The sequence below is a fragment of the Astyanax mexicanus genome, chromosome 1, assembly GCF_023375975.1.
Source record: "Astyanax mexicanus isolate ESR-SI-001 chromosome 1, AstMex3_surface, whole genome shotgun sequence".
Taxonomy (NCBI): Eukaryota; Metazoa; Chordata; class Actinopteri; order Characiformes; family Acestrorhamphidae; genus Astyanax; species Astyanax mexicanus.
The window spans coordinates 42346528-42368938 of NC_064408.1; the positions used below are offsets into that span (position 1 = coordinate 42346528).

The 22411-nt window shown below is 34.0% G+C and overlaps 1 protein-coding gene across 1 annotated transcript in view; it reads left to right on the top strand.

Annotated features, from left to right (window-relative positions):
* The window catches only part of lin28b (lin-28 homolog B (C. elegans)), a 44528-nt gene extending 23993 nt beyond the window's left edge, over positions 1 to 20535 (top strand). Inside the window, exons 3-4 of the mRNA XM_007260464.4 lie at positions 1066 to 1253; positions 12223 to 20535. Coding sequence (XP_007260526.1) covers positions 1066 to 1253; positions 12223 to 12517 — 483 coding nt within the window. The 3' untranslated portion in view covers positions 12518 to 20535. The remainder of the gene's footprint in view (positions 1 to 1065; positions 1254 to 12222) is intronic.
* The last annotated feature ends 1876 nt before the right edge of the window (positions 20536 to 22411 follow it).

Genomic DNA, 22411 nt, shown 5'->3' on the forward strand with positions numbered 1-22411 from the left:
GGGATATAGGCCGTCTAAGGTTGAGTACTCCCTCACTGAGAGTGAGGTGATGAGTCAAGCAAAGATAATTATCTGCAGTGCTGCTTTCTAATACTTCCTGTGTTCATCTCTTCTCTCCCTCTCATATTTAGTAGTCTGCTGTCTCAGTGTTGTTTTTCAGTTATTTTGATGATTAAAGGGGTGAAATATGTATATATAGTGTTTAGTGCATTGATAATATCCAATTTTCATTTGCTTGTCATTTAATTCAGTTGATGTGTATATAGGCCTGCCACAGTAGTACACAAATATATTTTTGCACTATACATTATATTAGAAATAATTACAATAAACAGTATTATTGTGGTTTAAAAACTTTTTATGCCACTGATATACAAAATATATAATAGCACAATAATGCAATTACATCCTTTAAAAAAATGTTTTGTAGAAGCTGTGCTGTATGGCCCAGGCAAGCTGATTTTTTATTTTCTCATCTTAGCAACGACTTTATTACTGCACTTCTTTACCTCTCAGACCTCCTATTCTTCACTTCACTACTAAAATTGAGACTTGGTCCAGTTGTCACCAATTTCCAAGAATTACTGTAGGAAACAGTACTCACCACTTAATGTTTAAACATTTTTTACAATATTCTTTTGTAGAAGTTTGTAATTAATTTGTTTACCTTAAACACCTGGCAGTTTAATGCAGAATTTTCTGGTTCCTGGCTGGACCTGAAGAGTTGAAATAAAAAAATAAAAAATAAAGGGAAAAAATAGGGGTTTTCCAAAAATGTTTGACCGTAGTGTATATATTCAAAATAAATACTATAAAATTTCATAAACAGTTCACATGCCAGCAAATACACACTCATAAGCAATATCTCGATCTGCAAAAATTAGTGTAATCATGTCTGTATATTGTACCCATATGGAATATTAATATGCTTATAAATCACATATAATGTCTCATGTGTAAATTGTATGCTTTAATGAGTGATGTGTAGTTTGTTATAACATTTTACCAACAGTAAAATGATGGTAATAATGATGTTGTGTTTCTGTCCTGTGTGTGTGTGTTTAGAGTAAGTTGGTGATGGAGGGGTTCCGGAGTCTTCGTGAAGGAGAGCAGGTGGAGTTTACCTTTAAGAGGTCCAGTAAAGGGCTGGAGTCGCTCAGGGTAACCGGGCCTGGCGGGGGGCCCTGCTCCGGCAGCGACCGACGCCCCAAAGGGAAGGCCCCGCCCCTCAAACGCAAACCAAAGGGAGACCGGTGAGTGTGCTGAGCACCTTGGGATATGTAGTTCTATAGGAAACATATATTGTGCTGTGCTGCATTTCTGTCTGAGGCTGTGCTTAAAGTGCTGCTGTGTGTTGAGTAGTGCGTTTAATCTGAGGGCTTCTGTGGATCTCTCTGGGGACTGAGAGCTGAAAAGGATTTATTTTAAAGGGGAAATGCAGGCCAGTAACAGATAATTTTCCCTGTCTTTGACACCTACAGAACTAGTAATAACCCCACCTTACCTTGTTTTTAATATCCTTTATAAACTATTCTATTATTATAAACTTTTTAAAAAGCTATGAAGCATGTGGGGATAATGAAACTTCTGTGGTGTAATTCTGCCTCATATTAAAAAAAAAGTAATTAATCCTGCATATCATTTCTGCTTCTATATAGAATTGTAAAAAAAAACAACAACATTAAAAACACATCATTACCTGTAAAGGCACGGTAAAGCAACTGCTACAACATTTGTGCCATTTTTGACAAATAACCAAATATCAGCCATTTATTCCTTTTTGGGAGAAATCAATTATTCTTTCTTTTCTAAGTGAAATGTTATTTAGACTTTTATTTCTTCATTCATTAAGTCATAGAAATAATAACTAAACAATAATCACTTACAACAGTAAATAAATTAACTGATCTCTGTTATTATTACCTTAATTATTATATTATTACATTAGCTATTTTTATAGTTTGCATGTTATCTTTTAAAATGTTTTAATCAAAATAATGTTTTATTATCAAGTAATTTTAGTTGTATATAAATGATTACCATTTATGTACTAAATAGTTAAATATGTGTTATATGTTACATTGATACTGCTTTGCGACTCAACATATAATCTAATATTTAAGCTTCATCACTTAAATTGGAAGATAGAAATTGAAAATAATTTATAAGCAATTTTATATTTTATTAATTGTTTAAGACAAAATAGTCCCTAAGAGAACAGCTTCTCCCACACCTTTGTTTACTAGGATATATATAATCTATATTTTAATGTTAGTGAAACTGAATCCGTTAAAGCTTTTGTTTGTGTAACTAATGGAAATGCACATTTTCTCCAGTCTAATCTTTGTGAAACTACTGAACTTTTTAATACTATATATAATCTGTATTTGAATAGTACGTATATAGATTATAGTGTATACAGTAGGGATGTTTTGAGTTTAGACTGATGTTTTATAATGTGGTTTGTCAGCGAACTTTGTATCAGATTTGATGAAATTTCTTCTGGTTTTGACTGATGATCCCGGTCTTAACGGCTCGTTAGCGGGATGTTTTTGCATGTTGCTAGTTGGAGCACCTGCCTGGACGTTCTGCTCAGAATAGCTCATTGATTTAGTCGATCGTCTGGTGTCAGTTGCCATGGAGATATTGCAGAATGATTATCAATTGAACAAGGCATCTAGGCTGTTGCATTAAAGCTATTTTTGTACTTGGGTGTGTGTTGGACGGCGAATGTGTGGGTAGATTTAAAAAGGTTCAATAGGGTTGTGCCGTGAAGGAGGACTGACCTTTAACTTAATCATTTACTGTGGCAAAAAACAAACATAACTTATGAAAAAATTACGCATGACATTTTCACGAATTATTCAGAAAATATTTGTAATATAAAGTTGGATTATCTTCTGTTTGAGTAATTCAGAAATACACTGAGGGATTGATCTGATATTTGAGAGTGATGAGAGTTCCGTTGTTTCAATGTAATGATCTCTTTTTAAGCTTGTGCCAGTGTATAAACTAAAGAAAACTTTAGTTATAACAACATATTACATTGTACAAGCACAGATGACCTAAAACATGTTACTAGAGATGGGCAATATGGCGATATTAAGTGCTAAAAGAACACTAACTGCACACTACAGTACAAAAACTATTATAGGTCCAGCCATTCGAGGAAGTGCAGCATATCTAAAAAAATTATAACTGGTCAGTATTTGGATATTAGTTTTTGTAAAGTAGTATAAAATATTCTGCTGTTACCAATGAATTGTGTATGAATAATGTATGATAAATATATTGTGTTGTAAAAATTTATTAAAATCAGCCCTTCTTACTAATTAGCATGTATCAATCATTTATCTCTATTGAATATTTTTTTCTTTCTTTTTTTTTACACTAAAAAACTAATTAAACAAATTATTTACATTTCTTCATCTACAAAGACACTTAATATAAGCAATAGTAAATTAGTAAAGAAAATAACAGGGATAAATTATCTATATTTGGTTATTTATTTAAAAACAAAACACATTTTTTATGGTTGTTTGAGCAACAAAGCTTATCTGTTTCATTTGTTGTGGATTGTAGTGTAGAAATTCTTTTCATATATAATCCCATTAAATTATGAAAATAAGATTCTTGTTAATGCACTAGTTGCATGCATGGAGCTCACCTATTTAAAGGTAAAATTATTCAAATGTGAAATAATATTATTTGAATGTTAACATAAGAAATTGAAAGCTGAGTAATCTTTGTATTGTATTAATATTTCCCCATGAATGGCGTAACAGAAACACTCCATCCTTGCTGTTTTTTTTCTACTTTCTTTAGAAATCTAGGCTAAACTTTTTGCAGTACGACATTTTATTCCTTATATTTTTAGTTTAACTTTATTTTGTCTTATTTATTTTGTCTTATCATTCAGGGAATCAGATAAAAGAAAAGTTGGGAAATTCCATAGTTGGGGTCTCTGAGACTCCAGAGAAAAGTTAGAGAGTAAGTTAGAATCAAGTATCTCAGGAAAAGTTTATGGTTGTTCCCATTACATGATGTGGAGGTTATTTAAAAGATTAAAATATTTGTAAATTTCATGAATCACAATCTATTTAAAAATGTTCCTCAATATCTATTTTAAATGTTATTCCCTCTCACATATCTTATTAAAATGTTCCTTACTCTCACAGTTTCATTTATAAAGAGTCCTTAATTTCTTATACCTGTTTTAAAAGTTTTTCTCTCACGGTTCTTTAAAAGGTTCCTCAACATATTACTCTAAATAAGTTCACTACTATCACACATCACTTTAAAAAGCTTCTCCACTCACACACATCAGTTAAGAAAGGTTCTTCACTCTCGCACGTCACTTTAAAAAGGTTCCTCTATCTCACTTTAAACAGGGTTTTTACTATCACACTTCACTTTAAAAAATGATCAACCTGCACACATCAGTTTAGAAAGGTTCTTCATTCTGACTTATCTTATTAAAATGTTCTTTTCTCACATATTAGTTTAAGTTTTTTCAATCTTATCTCATTATAAAGTTCTTTTTTCACACATTAGTTTATGTTTCTAATTAAAAAGTTCCTTTCTTTCTTTTAAGTTTCTTATTTTGGATCTGAATAAAAAGCTTCTTTTCTCACACATTAGTTTATTTCTTCATTCTTACTTATCTCATTTATTTTTTATTTTTATTTTTTAGTTCTTTTGTCACACACCAGTTTAGAAAGATTCTACATTTGTACTTATTGAAAGGTTCTTCTCTCACACACCAGTTTAGAAATGTTTTTCATTCTTACTTACCTCATTAAAAGGTTCTTCTCTCGTGCATTAGTTAAGAAACGTTCTTCATTCACATTTATCTCATTAAAAGGTTTTTCTCTCACGGTTCCTCAATCTTGCATATCCATTCAAAAAGTTAATCTCTTTCATCACTTTAAAAGGGTTCCCAGCTCTCACATTGTATTAAAAAGGTTCTCCACTCCACTACTTTCCTCTTACATATTAGTTTTAAAAGTTTCTACGTTCACACCTCACTCTAAAAAGGTTCTCCACTCTTATATATCTCATAAAAAATTTGAAATTAGGTCAATTTAGAACAGAATGACATTCTCAATTTCACTCTACTGTTGGCTGATTCTGTTTTCTCAGTAATTCTCTCAGTAATAAGTATAGAATTCATAAATGTTACATGTTACATACTGCTCTGGTCTTAAATCGTAGAATGTTCTTCTTATCTCTTTAAGACGGCGTTCTCCTGACCCCCCACCACTTTTCCTTTTGCCTAGTGTTTGTCTGTTTATGTGCGGTTCTGTGTTGCTTGTGTAAAAGCTGCTGTGAGAGTGAGCGTGTTTCGAGGTGGAAGTGCATGAGAAGCGTGATGGTGAAGCGTGATGATTAGCTGGGTTTGGCTGAAGCTCAGCTGTAACTTGGCTGCAGTGAACGCCATCTTTATAACTGAGCTCATGAAGTTCCGAGAGCTGCTGGAGAACTCCCAAAGACACCCCAGAAATAAACACACCGTGGGTGTTGAAGCTTCCTTTTTCACTTTCTCTCTTTATTAGTCATACCACGGTGCGCACACACACAAACACACACACACTCTTACACACACACAGACACATATTCCCTCTTTACCAGAGGGAATTGGCCTTGTATGTGAAATTGCAGCATCTATTCCAGGTGATAACACAACCATAGAAAACAGTATAAATAAGAGATACTAAAAAATACAAATAAAGTCTTATTTGATAATCTGATTGATACTCATAGTGTAAAAATAATGTATTGCTAATTTTTTGATAATAATGAAAAACTCTCTCTCTATATATATATATATATATATATATATATATATATATATATATATATATTATTAAAAACTATTAACTTATGCTATAGAAGCAAAACAGTATTTACTAAATTGTTAAAATCCTATTATTAGTGGTATTAGAAATATCTACAGCTTTTTTTTTTACATTCTTATTACACTTATTACCTGAAAGCTATTGATAAACATGAACAAGAACAACTAAGAACATTTGAAAACTGTGCTACATTTAATTTTTCTATTTGAAATACCTTAAAGAATACCTTATGTACCTTTTTGTCTTTTCAGCCTGTTTTTATTCTTTTAAAATAAATTGATACCTGCTTGACCAATACAACAATTTAAAATAACTTGTTTTTGAATGTTTAACTCTGTCTTCTAATAAATGTTGTAACATTACTATAGTGCAGCAAAACTAGATCTTATGTAGTTACGCAGCTAAAATATTTAACTTTTTACTCCACTAAATTGTGTGAAATCTAAAAGTAGTTTCGTAAAACTCGTTACTTAAGATTATCAAATGTAAAGAAGCCAAAGCAACCACACCTTTAAGAGTACAATGTACACATTTTTGGAACTTTTGTTAACCAGTTATTATACATAGCTATTATTTGCAAGCACAGTAGACAACCGTGTAACTGACGTCTATTAACTTGATTATAAATCAGTTAAACGTAAGATATTTGACTTGTATAACTACATAAAGTTTAGTTTTACACCACAATAGTAATGGGACAACATTTAATAGAAGACAGTTTTAAACATTCAAAAACAAGTAATTTTAAACTGTTTTATTGGTCAAGCAGCTATCAGTTTATTTGAAACATATTTAAATAAGCTGAAAGGACCAAAAGGAAATTATGTAATATGGAATATATGGACTCGATATGGTAGGGGAAAAATAATTTGTAAACCTATGTTTTTGTTAAAATTAATCTTGTAACTAGGTTACAAAAAGACTTGCCACATGATTCTACCTAATGGAAACAGTTCTCATGCTGTGTTTCATATTTATAATCAATTTAATAGACATCAGTACAAGACTTATTAATGACATTCTATTACAATATTGGTGAAACACTGAATTATTTTTTAACCAAAATGAGCTGACTGAGCAAGAGTCCTGTAACAAAAATGATGATACAATATTAGACCTTTATTAAATTATGGAACAATTATTTTAGTTTAGAAAGCAAATACCTTTTTACTATTACTATTTTACCCTGGGTATGTCTTTGTGTATTTCATCAACCACTGGTTACCATATTGTAGATACAAGATTTTGTTCCGACAGAGATCCTAAGTGTTTTCTTCATTCTGAGTGATGAACAGTCAGTGCAGCACATTTTCAGTGTAATCAAAAGGCTCCTGCAGTGGCATCCTGAACAGCACAGATAAACATCTACATTTAGATGCAGATCTAGCAGAGAAAGAGAGAGAGCAATCTTGCGAATTGTCCTCCTGTAATGCAGTGTGTAAAATTAAATATTTATATTTTTCCACTGCTTTCTGATGTGGGCTTTGATGGATTTTTTTTCTAGTAAAATTCATAATTCCCTTTTCTGTTTAAGTTAAGTTTAAGTTTAAGTTATTATTATTTTTTTTCAATTGATTAAACCTCTTATGATATTAAGTGTTTTATTTCTTTCCTTATAGCAAAAAAATTGATATGAACTATTCTTCCCTTTGGGAGAAATCAGTTTTTTTTTCCTTACCTGAAACTTCTTACATTAAATAGAGTACATATAATAAGAGAGAAATTGTTGACGTTTAAAGGGCTAATCTAGCAACAAGAGAATCCTAAAAGAAAAAAGAGAAACTAACACAGATCAGCTCTTGTGCTGAGAAATGCTGCATAGACTAAAATGCTCCACTGCCTCTCTAGAAGTTACTTAGCATTTATTTAGAAGTTACTTATCTTCCAACGATTAACCATGTATCAAACTAATCAATTACTGTTTGTTTCTTTTATTATTTTTTTTATTTTGGACATTATTTTACATTAAAAAGAATTGGGTCCTTTGACTAGACCTATATTCCTTCATTCATAAAATGTAACTAAATAAACTAATTTAACTAATTAAATAAAGTCACACTAGTTTGGGGCAGCACCATTACAATTTTTCATGTCATTTTATATATATTTTGCTATGATTATTCTATGATTTTTTAGGTGTAATTCAATATCATAATATCAGATTATCGGCTGCACTGAACAGTTAAGATGTGAATAAAGTCCTTTACAGTCGACTGTTTTGAAATACTATCCTAGAGTATTGTTTACAGTCTTTTTAATAATCTAAAAAATGTATTGTGCTTAATTTGCTTTTTTCATTTGTGCTGCTTATGAAGGGTAAAAATATCTTACAAACCTAAAATATCTCATTTCAGTTTAGAGTTTTTCTCTAAAAACAGATAAGAAGTAAAGTTTCTGGACGAAGAAATGTACTCGTTACATTTATTTATGCTTTTTGAACCCAGTATGACGCACCCAGCATGTTAGAAAACAAAAATATATTGTTATGTTAATATTCTGACATTCTGCTGCAGCCGTCTTGTATCATTCCTTATAAGAGTTCATGACTGAAACTCTGACCATCAGCCTCACAGGTTTTATCCTACACTGCCACCTACAGGGTTTAAACCCACACTACACACTCTATATGTTGCTGATAGCGCAGACACTCTTTAATGCTTCATGTAACACATTATCAATTACTCATGAGTAATCTGAATTACTCATGTTGTACAGATCAAATCTAAATATACAGATTGCAAATACATGTTTTAACACTTTTTACTTTTTGTGTTATGATTTTTTTTTACGGAAGTAGTATCATAAAAAACACAAATCTAACAAGCAGGTAAAAAATAAATACAGACTTTCAGATTGTCATATTATATATAGCTATCATCAGACTAGCTGACCAAGATGGATTCATGACATGTTATGCTATTATGTTTTTTTTTCCCAGGTGAGAAAATGTGAATTTCACAAATTGCCAATGTTAATGTATACATCTGACTTAATGCGTTGCTGAAATAATAGATAAAATTTAAATTGGTTAAAGCTAAATTACTCCTGTTAGATTTTTATTTGTTACTATTTGTTATTAGATATGAGATTTGGGAGAGTGCCTAAAAATGTATTTACTATTCCCTAGTCTCATTCCACAAAAATAATAGAGGAAGCAGTTAATGGAATTTGAATTTTTTTTTTTATTCATTTTTTTATTTGTTAATTGATAAGTCCTGCTTTTTAATTTGAGTGAGGTTTTTACACCCATACTAAATTAATGCTTCATTCTTTTTTAATAATATTTCAAATATTTATACCAAATTTTACTAAATGTTCTACATTTTTTATAAACCTGTTGTTTCCTCTAATTTGCTAATCTAGACTTTTTATTGTGAATTTACTATCAATTAAAATTTGTAAACGTACAAAACAAATATGTTGCAAAGAATATATAGTATAGGCAGAATATTTGAAAGAAAAAAAATACTGGTAGACTGATGAATGTTTTCTTTACAAATATTTGTGGAATTTTTGACGGGCTCTAAGAACCTTTTGTAAAAATGAAGGAAAATTACCGAACCTGTTGTAATAAAATATATTATTTTTAACTGATGGTTGAAGTTTAAAAAAAGCAAGTGATTAAAAAAAACAATTTCCTGTTGCTTTGATTTAAGTGCATTGTTTAAGTCATATGAAACTTGCTTATATTATATTTTAAATAATATGTCTTAATTAATAACTCAGAAATAATTTCAGTTTTTTTTTTTTTTTTTTTACAAATTTGCATAAAAAAATAAAGAAAACCCAAAATGTATTTGTTTTGTACTGGAGCGTTTCCCACCAGCTCTGTGATGTGTACACTGTGAGAGTGTGTTTCTATACAGCCCTGTACGTATGCAGTGTTCCCATGAGATGTTTTGGACACACACACAGCCTGGGCAGTATGGAGAAATCTGATTGTCTATATTTAGAACTGGCTAATGTGGTCTCCAGCCCACTCGTTACTGTGCACCGTGGCAACCACAGACTCCCTAGTAACGCTCAGGATGGACTTCACACCGCTCTGATCTGAAGCTCAGAATAAAAGAAATTATAGAGCCGCTGCTTCACCACTCACACATAACCCTTATAACAGGAGCCATGTCCTACAGCTCTCCTATATATTACATTATATTTCTTCTGCACTTAATCTTGCAATGTTTGTGTGTGAGTTTTTTCCATATAAAATAGTGATAGTTAATTTAAACCATTTTCCACAAATGATTACTCTGTATTGTGTCTTTTTTAAAAAGTAGTCCAGGGTAGAAAAAAAACACCCAATAAAAATGTGTTGTAAAAAATGACTGTTTCTGTGCTATTACAAAACCATTGCATTCAAAACAGTTTATTGATCCTTTTAGAGCTTGGAGATATTGCAAAAAAAAAAATCTTAATCCTCAATATTCTTCCAATATATGAGCAATTCCCCATTATGATTTTTCACCTATTATGATTTTTCCCCATTAGGATTTTCAGTTTTTTCTTATATAACAACTGAAAAAAATATATATTTTTATTTTACTTATTTTATTGAAGATACAAAAACAAAATAGTAACAAAACAGCATGGTTTATAGCTAACAAAAATTAAAACGTGTATAAAATCAAAATAAAAACAAAAGTATTGGTGTAAAGTATGAAAATTAATGCCACATTAAATAGTTCTTTACAGGTTTTTGATAGAAGCACAAGCTACTATTTGAGGCTTTAGAATTCCATCTGTCAGTCTATATGTAAAGATGTTCAATCTCAATTGTGAAAATCACTGTTAAACAGTTATTCAGATTAGCCAAATTAATCTAAGTATAGTTTAATTCTTGCATTAGTTAATAGATATTGACTGTGGATATACTCATATATATATATATATATATATATATATATATATATATATATATATATATATATATATATATATATAATTTTATGTATATATTTTATTAAAAAAGAAAAACAATGGGATAATGCAGTTGGGAATGTGCAGGATTTGGGATCCACTGTGTGATACTGCCCCCTGTTGGATGAACAGCATATGTACAGTTCTGCAGAAACTGTGAATGTAATGGCAAATCAGCGGTTGTGACCTGTGATAAAAGTGTTGACTGCTTAGACGTTGCTATGTGGATGCTAAGGTGTTGCTAGGTAGAGGCTAAGGTGTTGCTAAATATTTGAGTATGCAAACATTTGGCTAAATGTTTTAATGCAGATGTTTGACTGATAGAGGTGTGTACAGAAACTTTGGACTATATGATGGAGTCTAAATGGTGAATGCAAATGCATTTAGCTAAAAGAGCTTTGTCTAGAAAGTAGGATGCCAAAATATACTGGAGTCACTATAATAATAATAATAATAATAATAATAATAATAATAATAATAATTAAGCAATAATTCCAGCTTCAGTCATATTAATTACTGTTCGTGGATAATTCTCTGCGAGTATCTATTTTCTCATTTAATTACATAGATTTGTAAACACATTTCACTTGTAAACACATTCAACCTGATAACTGAACATGAAACATTTTGATGTTGCACATGGATAATCTACAGCTCTGGAAAAAATATTAAGAGACCACTTATGTTTTTTAATTAGTTTATCTGGTTTAGCTATTTATAATTATACATTTGAGTAAAATGAACAATGTTGTTTTATTCTACAGACAAAATATTTCCCAAATTCCAAATAAATAAAAATGGCTGAAATATCAAAAAAATATGCAGAGCTTTCAGACCTCAAATAATGCAGTTTTAAGACTTCAGAAATCAATATTTGGTGGAATACATCATGCATCTTGGCATGTTCTTCTCCACCAGTCTTACACACTGCTTTTGTGTAACTTAATGCCAATTCAGGTGCAAAAATTCAAGCAGTTCAGCTTGGTTTGATGGCTTGTGATTATCCGTCTTCCTCTCGATTATATTCCAGATGTTTTCAATTTGGTAAAATCAAAGAAACTCATAATTTTTAATTGGTCTCTTGTTTTTTTCCAGAGCTGTATATTGTGAAGCCATTTTAAATATAATTTTTTTTTGCATTTTGTATAATGTTTGTCTATTACTATTTACCGTTGTCAACTTAACAGCACAGAACAAAATTAATCTAAAGTGACTGAAATGGGGTTTGCTGCTTTTAGGAGGAGGACGCTTGACAGTGTTTTGTAAAAAATAAAGACAGTAAACGTTTTAATATATCCTTCACACTTATTCAGGAACTTAAATTAAATTATTGAGAAGAAATATCATTATTGTTGGCTTGTATGTGAACTATCGTACTCAGTGTGTCTAAAACAGTTTAGTTGGGAGCATGAAATAACTGAATTTCTCTCTCTCTCTCTTTCTTCAGGTGTTATAACTGTGGAGGCCTGGACCACCATGCTAAAGAGTGTGGCCTGCCACCTCAGCCAAAGAAATGCCACTACTGTCAGAGTGTAATGCACATGGTGGCCCAGTGTCCCCACAAGGGGGCGCTGTCACCCTCCACTTCTCAGGACCCCCACTTCTCCTCCACTGCCTCCACACAGTCGCAGGAGGAGGGCAGCCGCTCGGGCTCGTCCCCCCGGGAAGGCCCCTCGTCCTCGCCGGAGGAAGTTCATCAGCGCGGAGCTCATGGGCAGCGCTTGAGGAAAACTCGAGACTGACTGCAAGCTCGCCTCCCAACTTCTCCCAACCTTTCACCTCAGTCTGAGAGAGCCTGGATCCAGCATCTTCTACCTCATGCGTTCGAGTAACGGGGGGTGCTCTCCTACACCGCAGCTATGGCAACGGTCGGCGCATCAGTGCGTGTGTGTGTGTGTGAGTGTGTGTGTGAAAGCCTGATACCTTGACTTGCCCTCTATGCAACTATGGCACAAGTTATTGGGGGGTAGCTGAGGTAGGGGCGCATGTGTGTCTACTTGTGTTTGTGTGTCTCAAATGGTCAAGACTGACGTCAGAGGGACAAAATGAATGTCAACCCTTGTGATTAGTCGTATTTTCACGCGGATAGTGACAAAACGCTCTGCCTGTCTCTGACTGTTTGCCAGATGAAGGGTCAGAACTCCACTGGGCGCCACGTGTTTTCAGAAGGCAGGTGCAAAATCATGGGTGGTAACCACAATAACTCCAACACAAGCCAAAAATCAGCAATCATGGTGAATAGAGTGATTACTCTAACATAGCTTTTCACACAGCAGGCAATGTTTGTACAGCAGGTGGAAAATCAGGGGTCACTGCGGTTGTAGCCTAAAGGTGTTAATCACAGTGACCATGAATATATTTTTGTAATCTGTATAAAACATTGAAATCAGACCACTGTAACCACTATAACAGGGACAAATAATAATAAGCAAGATATTTCTTGTTTGATCAGTGGTTTGGCTAATGCTAGCTAGCTAGCTAACTAATGAACTTACTAAAAAATGAGGTAAAATGAGGTGAAAATTAGGTGGTTTTTATTGTACCAGTCACCTCACACACAGTTTTTCAGTCAAAGTCTGTATAGTAGAATAAATCACACCGTGCAGTGCAGGAAACTGTGCAGGTGGAAAACCTGCTATTTTAACTTTTAGCTACCAGCACAATCCTCACGTTGTGACTACAAAAGTTTTCAAAGTGGAATCTGTGGCTCCACCCACATTGCATCACCTGGCACAATGTTGTACAGTGTGTCTTGCTGACTTGCTAGCTAGCATTACTAGCCACAAGTTTTATTATAACAGTAAGACAAAACAAGACAAAAAAGTTGTTGGCTATTAAAAAGCCCTTTACACCTCATGTGCAACTTTAAGCAGCTTAATAATGAACACGTCACTATTGCTTAGCTTTACAAAGGTACAAATCACAACATACTGTTCTTTTCTCTTCTTACCTGCTAACATTCCTTCACCTTCTGAAACATTCTGTTTTGTTCCGTTTTGATAAGATCAGGAAGCCAGTAAAGCAGCCAGACACTCATGAGATTGATCAACATTAGCCTAATGCTAACTAATGCTAGCATGAATCATACAATCATACTACAAATCCACTATACCATTTAAATGCCCCAAACTGAGACATAATGGGCATGTATGTGTGTAAGTGTGTGTAAGTGTGTGTGTGTGTGTAGCTGGAGGCACATGAGCACATACATGGATGCTAATCTTGTGTGCAGAAGGTCAGTGAGGCGTTTGCTAACTCAAGCCTTGATAAGACTGTTGGCTACCTGAACTTCTTTGGCGCTTGATACTAGCCTTATGTTCAGGAGTAGACTAACACATTACTTTTACAAATCTCAAGACTAAAACATTTACGTATATTTAAAGGCGTTATATCTATAGTATAGATTTTCAGTTGTTTCTTGCTTAGTAACAGACAGTTCCACGGTAATAAATGATAATATAAGGTATTAATATATGTGTTTCCTAAGAGTTTATGAAAGAGTATGAGGTTTTAAGTATGTAAAAACTGAATATGTAGGTAGATAAAGTTCTTTCCTTTTCTTGGTGTGTAAAAGTCCAGAGTTACATCATACCTCTTCTTAGAGCTCCATCACTCCGTCACTGTTCTCATAGAGGATTAGGCAACCAGAATTAAAACACTGAAACATTGTGTAGTGACATTCAGAGGAAAAAGAACATTCTCAAAGTCACATGTTACCATGAGACACAATCAAACGATCAGCAATTTACCAAACTTTGTTCATTTATATTTACAGAAAAAAACTAACAAAACTACAGATTTTTACATATCAAATGTATTATAGGGTAGATTCAAAGCAGTAACCTTCTCAAATTTGACCTGAAAAGACACATTGTGGATTTCAATGTAAAAAATATATATATTAGCATGCAGCCTTACAAAATCAAAAAACTTAATTAAAGATTAAATTAGATTACACAAGCTAGAATTTAATCCAAAGCATGACATTAACATGAACAACAATACCCTGATGAGCCAAATATTCAGAAACTTAAATTGCTATGATGGTTCCCCATGGTATTTGACATGGGCATCAGCTCATCAAACTCAGTTTCAAGGTAAATATGCTTCAGAAATGTTATGAATTCTCATGCAGCCATTCAGAAATTCGAAAACTTTTTTTTCACTCAATTAAACAGTTAAAACCAGTAGATTCACTTTTGAACCTGTTGGTTTCATTCAGATGAGATGTTTTGCCATAATTATAAATATATAGGCCATTTTCTGAGCAAAGAACAGCGTGACTGATGTTAGCTAATGTGCTAGCCATAGGTATATGTTTTTATTAATGTTGTTTAGTTATTTGAGTGCTTAGTTATGAGGTAAAGTGTTGAATATGTGTTCTCTGTAACGCCACTTTAATAATACAGTTGTTAAGCAAAACTGACTGGAAAGATGAAAAAGACTTTAAGGTATAGTTCAACTAGTTTTCAGAACTAAACAGCATTATAATTTAACAGTTAATTAAATATAAGAAAAGTATATGTATTCAAATAGGACAGGAAATCAACACAAAATATGTGTTTAGTGTAACACCTTCTGGTCCCATCATTGACATTTATATGTGGGGCCCCCATGGAACAAAAAATTAACTATACTAACTATACAGAGCCCACATGGACCGTTTGACTTATTTGAATACAAAATCACTGTTTAAGTATTTGTTGCATTTCACTGTTGCATGTTATCCTTTAACAGGACTGTAAAATCTGACAGTTCAGCTGACATTTGCGGTTAAGTATGTGTATTACACCGTGTTACAAAACATGAGTGCCTAAAAGTATACCTAAACCTGTAGCAAAGGAAAGGTACATTCCAAAAAAGTGAAAATAAATTTATTAGAAAGACTATCATCTTAGCACATTAGGAATAGAACATCAATATCTAGCATATTCACCGTTTTTATTACGTTTACCACCAAAATTTGTGTTTATTGGCTGCCTAGATAACATGTTTAGGGTCACTCTCACAAAAGCATCTCAGTGGTAAAATCATTTTAATCAGTATAAATTATTTTAAGCTAAGGTGTTTGTAAAGAGCCAAACCTGAATAACTGTCAACTTATTAAATTTCAGTCAGAAATACTGGGCCAGTTTAAATTTGTTTGTTTGGAATACAAGCATATCAAGTTATATATTCATGCTTTTTGCTTCACATCCATGGTGAGATAAAAAAAATAAAAATAAAAAAAAAGCACTGCGGATTGTACCTTTATACACTGCAGGAATGATTTCCTCAGTGAGTCTTTGTCCTTGAAATCTCACTAACAATACAGAAAACTAACATTGTCTACATTGTTGCTTCCTCTGTCTTTACGTATAACAGACTGAGATGGCAGCCAGATTCTTGAGCTTTTTGAAAGAAAGAAAGAAAGAAAGGCATTGGCTTTTCTGTGGGCGTGTGGATGTGTGTGTGTGTGTGTGTGTGTGTGTGGATGTATGTGTGTGAGTGTATGTGTGTGCATGTGCATATTTTTTCACACATACTTTTATGAAGAGAGAGAGAGAAAGACAGGGTGAGCGAGCTGCTTTTCAAAAGTGACTTAAACTGGCACATAGCTTCCGCTATACCGTCTAGAAACGTGGCGACTCTTCTCTGACCATATTGAATGTGAAAAAGTAAAACAAGAACTTGTTGAACTCAAAGCAACTGCACATGACTGTTCCTGACTGGTTGCTTGGTGAATTTTGTTCTTTTTTAAATCGTGTGTTGACAAATCAAACAGCCGTGTATATACATATACACATATATTGTTTCTGCCACACAAAACTGTTACACCCCCATTTTTGCCTTTTTACCTGTTATGACCATGTAAATCTGGTAGTTGCTCTTTGTACTGTGTTAAAAGTTATGATAAATAGACCAATAGAAATGCTCCAAAATGATATGGAATGAACTTGTTTCAGTTACATAATTTAAAAACACCAGCTCCTCTTGTTTTTCTAAAACTGCAACTTTATATAAGGAGGAAATTACCTTCTTTACTTTATAATGAAAGACAATGGAAAAAAAAAACTTTATTCTAATAGAGCAGTTCTATTGGTCTATTCACAGTGTAAATAACACACGTCAGTTATTGCAATTATGTAAAAAAGTGGAAAGTGTCAAAAGTGGAGATATAGTTTTTTGTGTGACAGTGAAAACACAGTGTGTGTGTATATATATATATATATATATATATATGAAGGCTTTTACAACAGAAAACCAACTATATTTTGGTATAGATGTATATACCAAAGACAGATAGTGGCTGTACTGAAGGCATTAGAGGTGTGGAACTTTACTCTGTGTTAATCTGCCCCGCTGATATGAAAGGTGGGATTTGTCTTAAAAGTTTAACACTGACGTGGAATGCAGCTTTTTTTTTTATTGCACGCACAAGTGCATGTGTGTGCGTTGTACTTAATCGATCAAACGCACAAAAAATCACTAAAGGACACAATCTGAGAGTAAGAAAACTGACAGACAAACTGGCACAGCACAGACCAATACTTGGCATACCAATTTGTACAGCGTATTTTTTTACATTTCTACCCGCAGATCCACTCAGGATGAACTTCTCTCAGGGAACGAAGCAAATAAACGAATCAATGTTATTCTTTTGGGAAGAATTCATCATTTCCTCAGCAGACCTACTCTTGACTGTTGATTTTACACACATACTCATGTACTGATATATTTAGGAACTACCTCTTTGAGTTATACATAGTTATTCATATTTTCTTGTTTGTTTTTTACATTTTGATGTATTTTGTTTTCTGAAAGGAATTGTAGAGGATCTTTGTTTTTCTGTGTTTATTTTAACAGTAATAATTTTTACTTTTTTTGTTTACAGCAAAAGCCTACCTCATTTTCTCTGTTCATCTCTGGCTCAGACTTGCTTGGCTGATGTGAGATCAGTGTGAAATAATATATAGGGCGAGGGTGGGGCAGAGGAAAAACTGACCAGGGACCTGTCTTTAAGGGTGGGGGAAAAGGGGGTTTGGATGAACAGCCAGAGCTAGGGCTGCACAGTGTTAACACAGAGGCATCATGTGATAAAGGGAGACTGATGGAATTTTACCATTACTAAATTTGGAAGATGTAAAAGTCTGTACCAGATTAATGATGCGTTTTTACCATCTAATGATGAATCCAACTGAAATCTTTTGTTAAGAATGGTTGGTCCAGTGATTCTATATAGAACTGTGACAACTTTAAAGAACAAATTGAATGGCTTGGTTTTTCTTTGGTTAAATGGTGCACCAAGAAAAAAAACTCTTATAGATGGTTCTTAACTTTGTTTATTGTTGTTAATTGTAGTAGTAAAGAGCATTTTTTCACCATTTTCAAAAGAATTCGCCACAAGTAATTTTTTTATTAATAAACATCCTTATGGTTTTTTGAGTTGCCAATTTTGTAGAACCTGTCTTTACGCATTTTGCTCACTGGGTTCCTGGTGGTTAATACACCCTGAACCAGGCTGACCAGTCCCATTCTAAATGGACTGCCTGAACAGATCAAAACGAAAGCTAGCGAGCACAGACGATTGACACTTACAATACTGTTGTTGCCTAGCAACAAGGAGACACACAGCCCCAAGTGCAGTTGGCCTTCCAGGAAATAAAACGCCAACGTGACCTCCCCCTTCCAATATAGGAACTGCCAAAAGTCCGGCTGACTCAAGAACAGGGTTGTTTTTATTGTAGTTGGTAGAGCGCCCGTGTTTCATTGGTTGTTGTTCTCTTGGTCATGGTTACAAAACATTGTCATCTGCTAAGGTGGCCTTTAAAAGAACGAAAAAAAGCTCAGAGATCCCTGCGAAATGGCCTCTAATTGTTGTTTGTCTTTTGTTGTAAACTACAGATTCTTTTTTTGTGACATTAATACTAAACAATAAGATAAGAGTAGTTTTATACTAATAGCCAATTCACATGTGTAATATTAATTTCAAATGTTTTTGTTTGTTTGCTTTTTTTTTTTTTGTCTGATATTCTGGGAGGAATGAAAAATATTCAGGCAGCGAGGTTATATTCTGACATACTGACATACTCATTTCTGCTATTTTCTAACTACTGATGTTTTTTGTTCTGCCCTGCTGGAACAAGAGATTTTGACTTTGTTAGAAATGCTAAGAGTCTGAAGCTGGATGGTCGTAACATACTTCCAGGTTTAAAATGCTTAATTTTTTCCTCCAGTGTGATATGTTAAAGAAATGTAAAACAGTAGTATTTTTGGCAACACTTAACTGAAGTGCAGTGTTTATAATTCTACACAGAGACCTGCTAATGTCTGGTACATAAGTTAGTATGTAGCCCAAGAAATGTGTTGTTAAAAAGATGCTGAAAAAATGTTTGTTGAGCTGTTTGTTGAAAGTTGGTTTTCGTTTTTGGTCAAAAGGTGAAAGTACGTTTCTTTGAAGTGGTTGAAAAAATGTTAAGGATGTATTTTCTGTGTATAGATTTGGTTGAAAGTTAAAGGTGAAAAGAAAGATTTTCAACCACTTTAAAAATCTCTTTCAACGAAATCTATACAAAGAAAATATATCCTTACATACACATCTTTTCAACCACCTCAATAGAAAGTCTTTTTACCTTTCAATCAAAACGGAACATGGTTTAAATTAACAGTTGCAACGATTTTTCAACATCTTTTTAAGGACATAGTGCTTTCTCTTATAAAGCATGAGGCAGAATGTGCCTTCTTGTTGTCAAAGTTCCAGCCTTTGTACTCCCCAGATAAATAAAGTCCAGATTGACTAGTGACTTTTACAGCTATTGAAATTATGTTTTCAGTTGTCAACAAAGGCTTGTCATACAGTTTTATGGACGCTGCCATTAAATGTTGCCTAGTTTTTCCAGCAAAATGTAAAGGACATTAAAAAACATGTTAAAAAGCCTTTGTTCAACATTGATCTTGACTTTCTTAGTGATGATTTAATATAATTTTATTGTTAGTATTATCTTTACATATTTGTCCACATTACAACACAGGAAGTATGAAATTGGACAAAATAAAACACAAAGTTATATCTAAAAAAAAATCTGCTATTAGCTATTGTAGTGTTTTTAATAACGTTTAGTATTATCTTTCTTGTTCTCTCCTGATTGGGATACAGAAAATGACAACAATCATTTTAGTGTTAAGCTTTTTCATTTTTTTTCTTTCCCCATACATACCTCAATAACTGTCAGCTGCTGTTATACTTTGTCTCTGAGCTAATTATTTTTATTTTTTTTTGGTTGTAAAAGTTGAGTATTGTATGCCTTATGTATTACAGATATGATATGGATAAAGTCAGTGAGATGACGTGACGTGACAGACTAACTGGGGAGCATTTTAATGTTAACTGGACTGAATATACCGATACTGAAATGATTGTTATAAGAAAACCTGTGAATGATGAATGATACTAGATGGGTCATGCACATGTTTTTGAACAGGGGAGAATGTATTTTAGTAGTGCATCACGTTAACCCTCATTAACCCAGTCCTAGCTGAAGAATATGCCTTCTCTCAGTGCTTATATTGGAATGGAATGTGTTTGCAGTAGGCTTTACTGTTTGCCTTTACCTTCGGTTAGGTTCAATTAAAGCACTGATTGCCTCTTTTTGATATTACTTTAAGTGCATATCACTCTTTGTAACCTCATATCCGTTCTGCCCTTTTTGGTCTGTGAATCTTGCATTTTTGAGTATGTTTAATTGTTTTATTGATTGAAATAAACATGTTATATCAAATATCTCATCTGTGTAGTGTGTTGAATATGATATTATGTGGGTGATTAAGTAAATGAGCCTTTCCAAAAAGTAACCCTATATTGACAGTATCATTTATTCTTGTTATTGTTTAAGATTGGTTATTTTAAATATATTTATGAATAAAGAAATGTATGTGTAAATGAAGCACACTGTGAAGCACACAACTTTTACTGTAAAAAAGAGAAAGAAAAAAAGTTTTTTCAAGCTTGAGAAATTATTAATGTTTTTTTTTATTGTTGGGAGGGCAATGAAATCATGAGTATTAAGAGACAGTATATTAAAAAAAGACTGTACTCTAGGATGGCTTTAGACAGGATGTTGGAGCATAGCTGTGTGGAGAACTGGGTTGCATTCAGCCATATAAGCGCATGAGTGACATCAGATTATTAGGTTAGATAATTTGATCAGTAACTCTTAAACTGTGGTACATGTACCACCAGTTGCATCCCAAGGTGGTTCAGCAGATGATTTTGGAACATCTTCTTCATGCACTAAAATGATAAAGTTTGAACTTAATCTATTAAGTTTTATACATTTTCATATCATTACATTTGATTGTGTTTAGTGCTGAAGCTTTTTGACCCGGTATGTAAACCCACACTTCAGTTCTTCACATCAGTTTCAAAGGCCCTATGGTAGAACCCTGTCAAACTACACAACACATGCTAAACCAACCTGCTACCAAATAAGTCACATTCAGTACTTTCAGCATTAGGATTAATAGCTAAATAAGTGGAGTATATAACTTAGTTTTGGGAGATTGATCCACGCCCTTACTCCTCCCACTCTTCTCCCTATATACACCTTCACTCCTCACTATGTCTCTACCTGCGTGTTGAACAACATAGAACGACTGGTGTCCTGGCGTCCTCGTCTACCCAGGCTGCTCCATGCTACTGCTCCCGGCTACCTTCCTTGATTACGGTGTGTTTTGCCGCGGCTGGCGTCTCCTCTCCTGGCTCCTCGGCCCGGTCTGGCCGCTTCCGCGGGGTCTCCTTCGGACTTCAGCGACGTCTTTCTCTCTCACACCGCTGCCGGCGCCCACGCCACTGCCTCTCTCGGTTTACAGTCGGGCCAACTCCCGCGGCGCGTTTTTCCCTATTTCCCTTTCCAACCGGCGTTCTTTCCGCCCGGCCCGCTGTGGCTCCGCCTCCCTGCAGCCTCACTGGGGGGTACTCTAGTGTGTCCACTCCTCCTCTCTCTTTCTCCGGGGCAATCCTTCTGGTTCTTTCTCCCTTCACTCCTCCGTCTTTCCGCGCTATCCCTCGTCTTCCCACACCATCGCCCCACGTCTTCCAACGTCATCGCCATGGTCTTTTTACGCCGTCGCCCTCGTCTTCCCACCACAGTCGTCGACCTACTTCGCTTCACTTCCACGGGTTAAGTTGGACCATCCTAGGCACCCTCACTCGGTCACTACTGCTTCGCGACGTGGAGCAGCGGCTTCTCTTTTGGGGCTTTTAAACTACATGTACACCATGTGCTTCATTCCACTAAGTCGTTCGACACCATCTTCGCACGATTTCTGTTCTTACTCGGTCTTCCTTCTCTAGTTGGCTCTGTGCACAAGATGGCGCTACCTAACTTCCGGGTAGTGAGTGGTAGGTATACTAGTTTCCGGTTGGAGTTGTTGTGGGGAGAACTGCCGGCAGGAGTACAGAGTGAAAGCGACCATGAGTGTTTTTAAAGTTAAGGAGAAACGAAAAACACAAAACAAAAAAAACTGACTGTGTTATTTTTATAATTAAAGGATCCTCTATAAAAAATTGGAGACACTGGGAAACATACCAAACTGTTATATTTTAATAATAAAATCAAAAAATTTTAATTCAACAACAATACTATTTCATGCCTTTA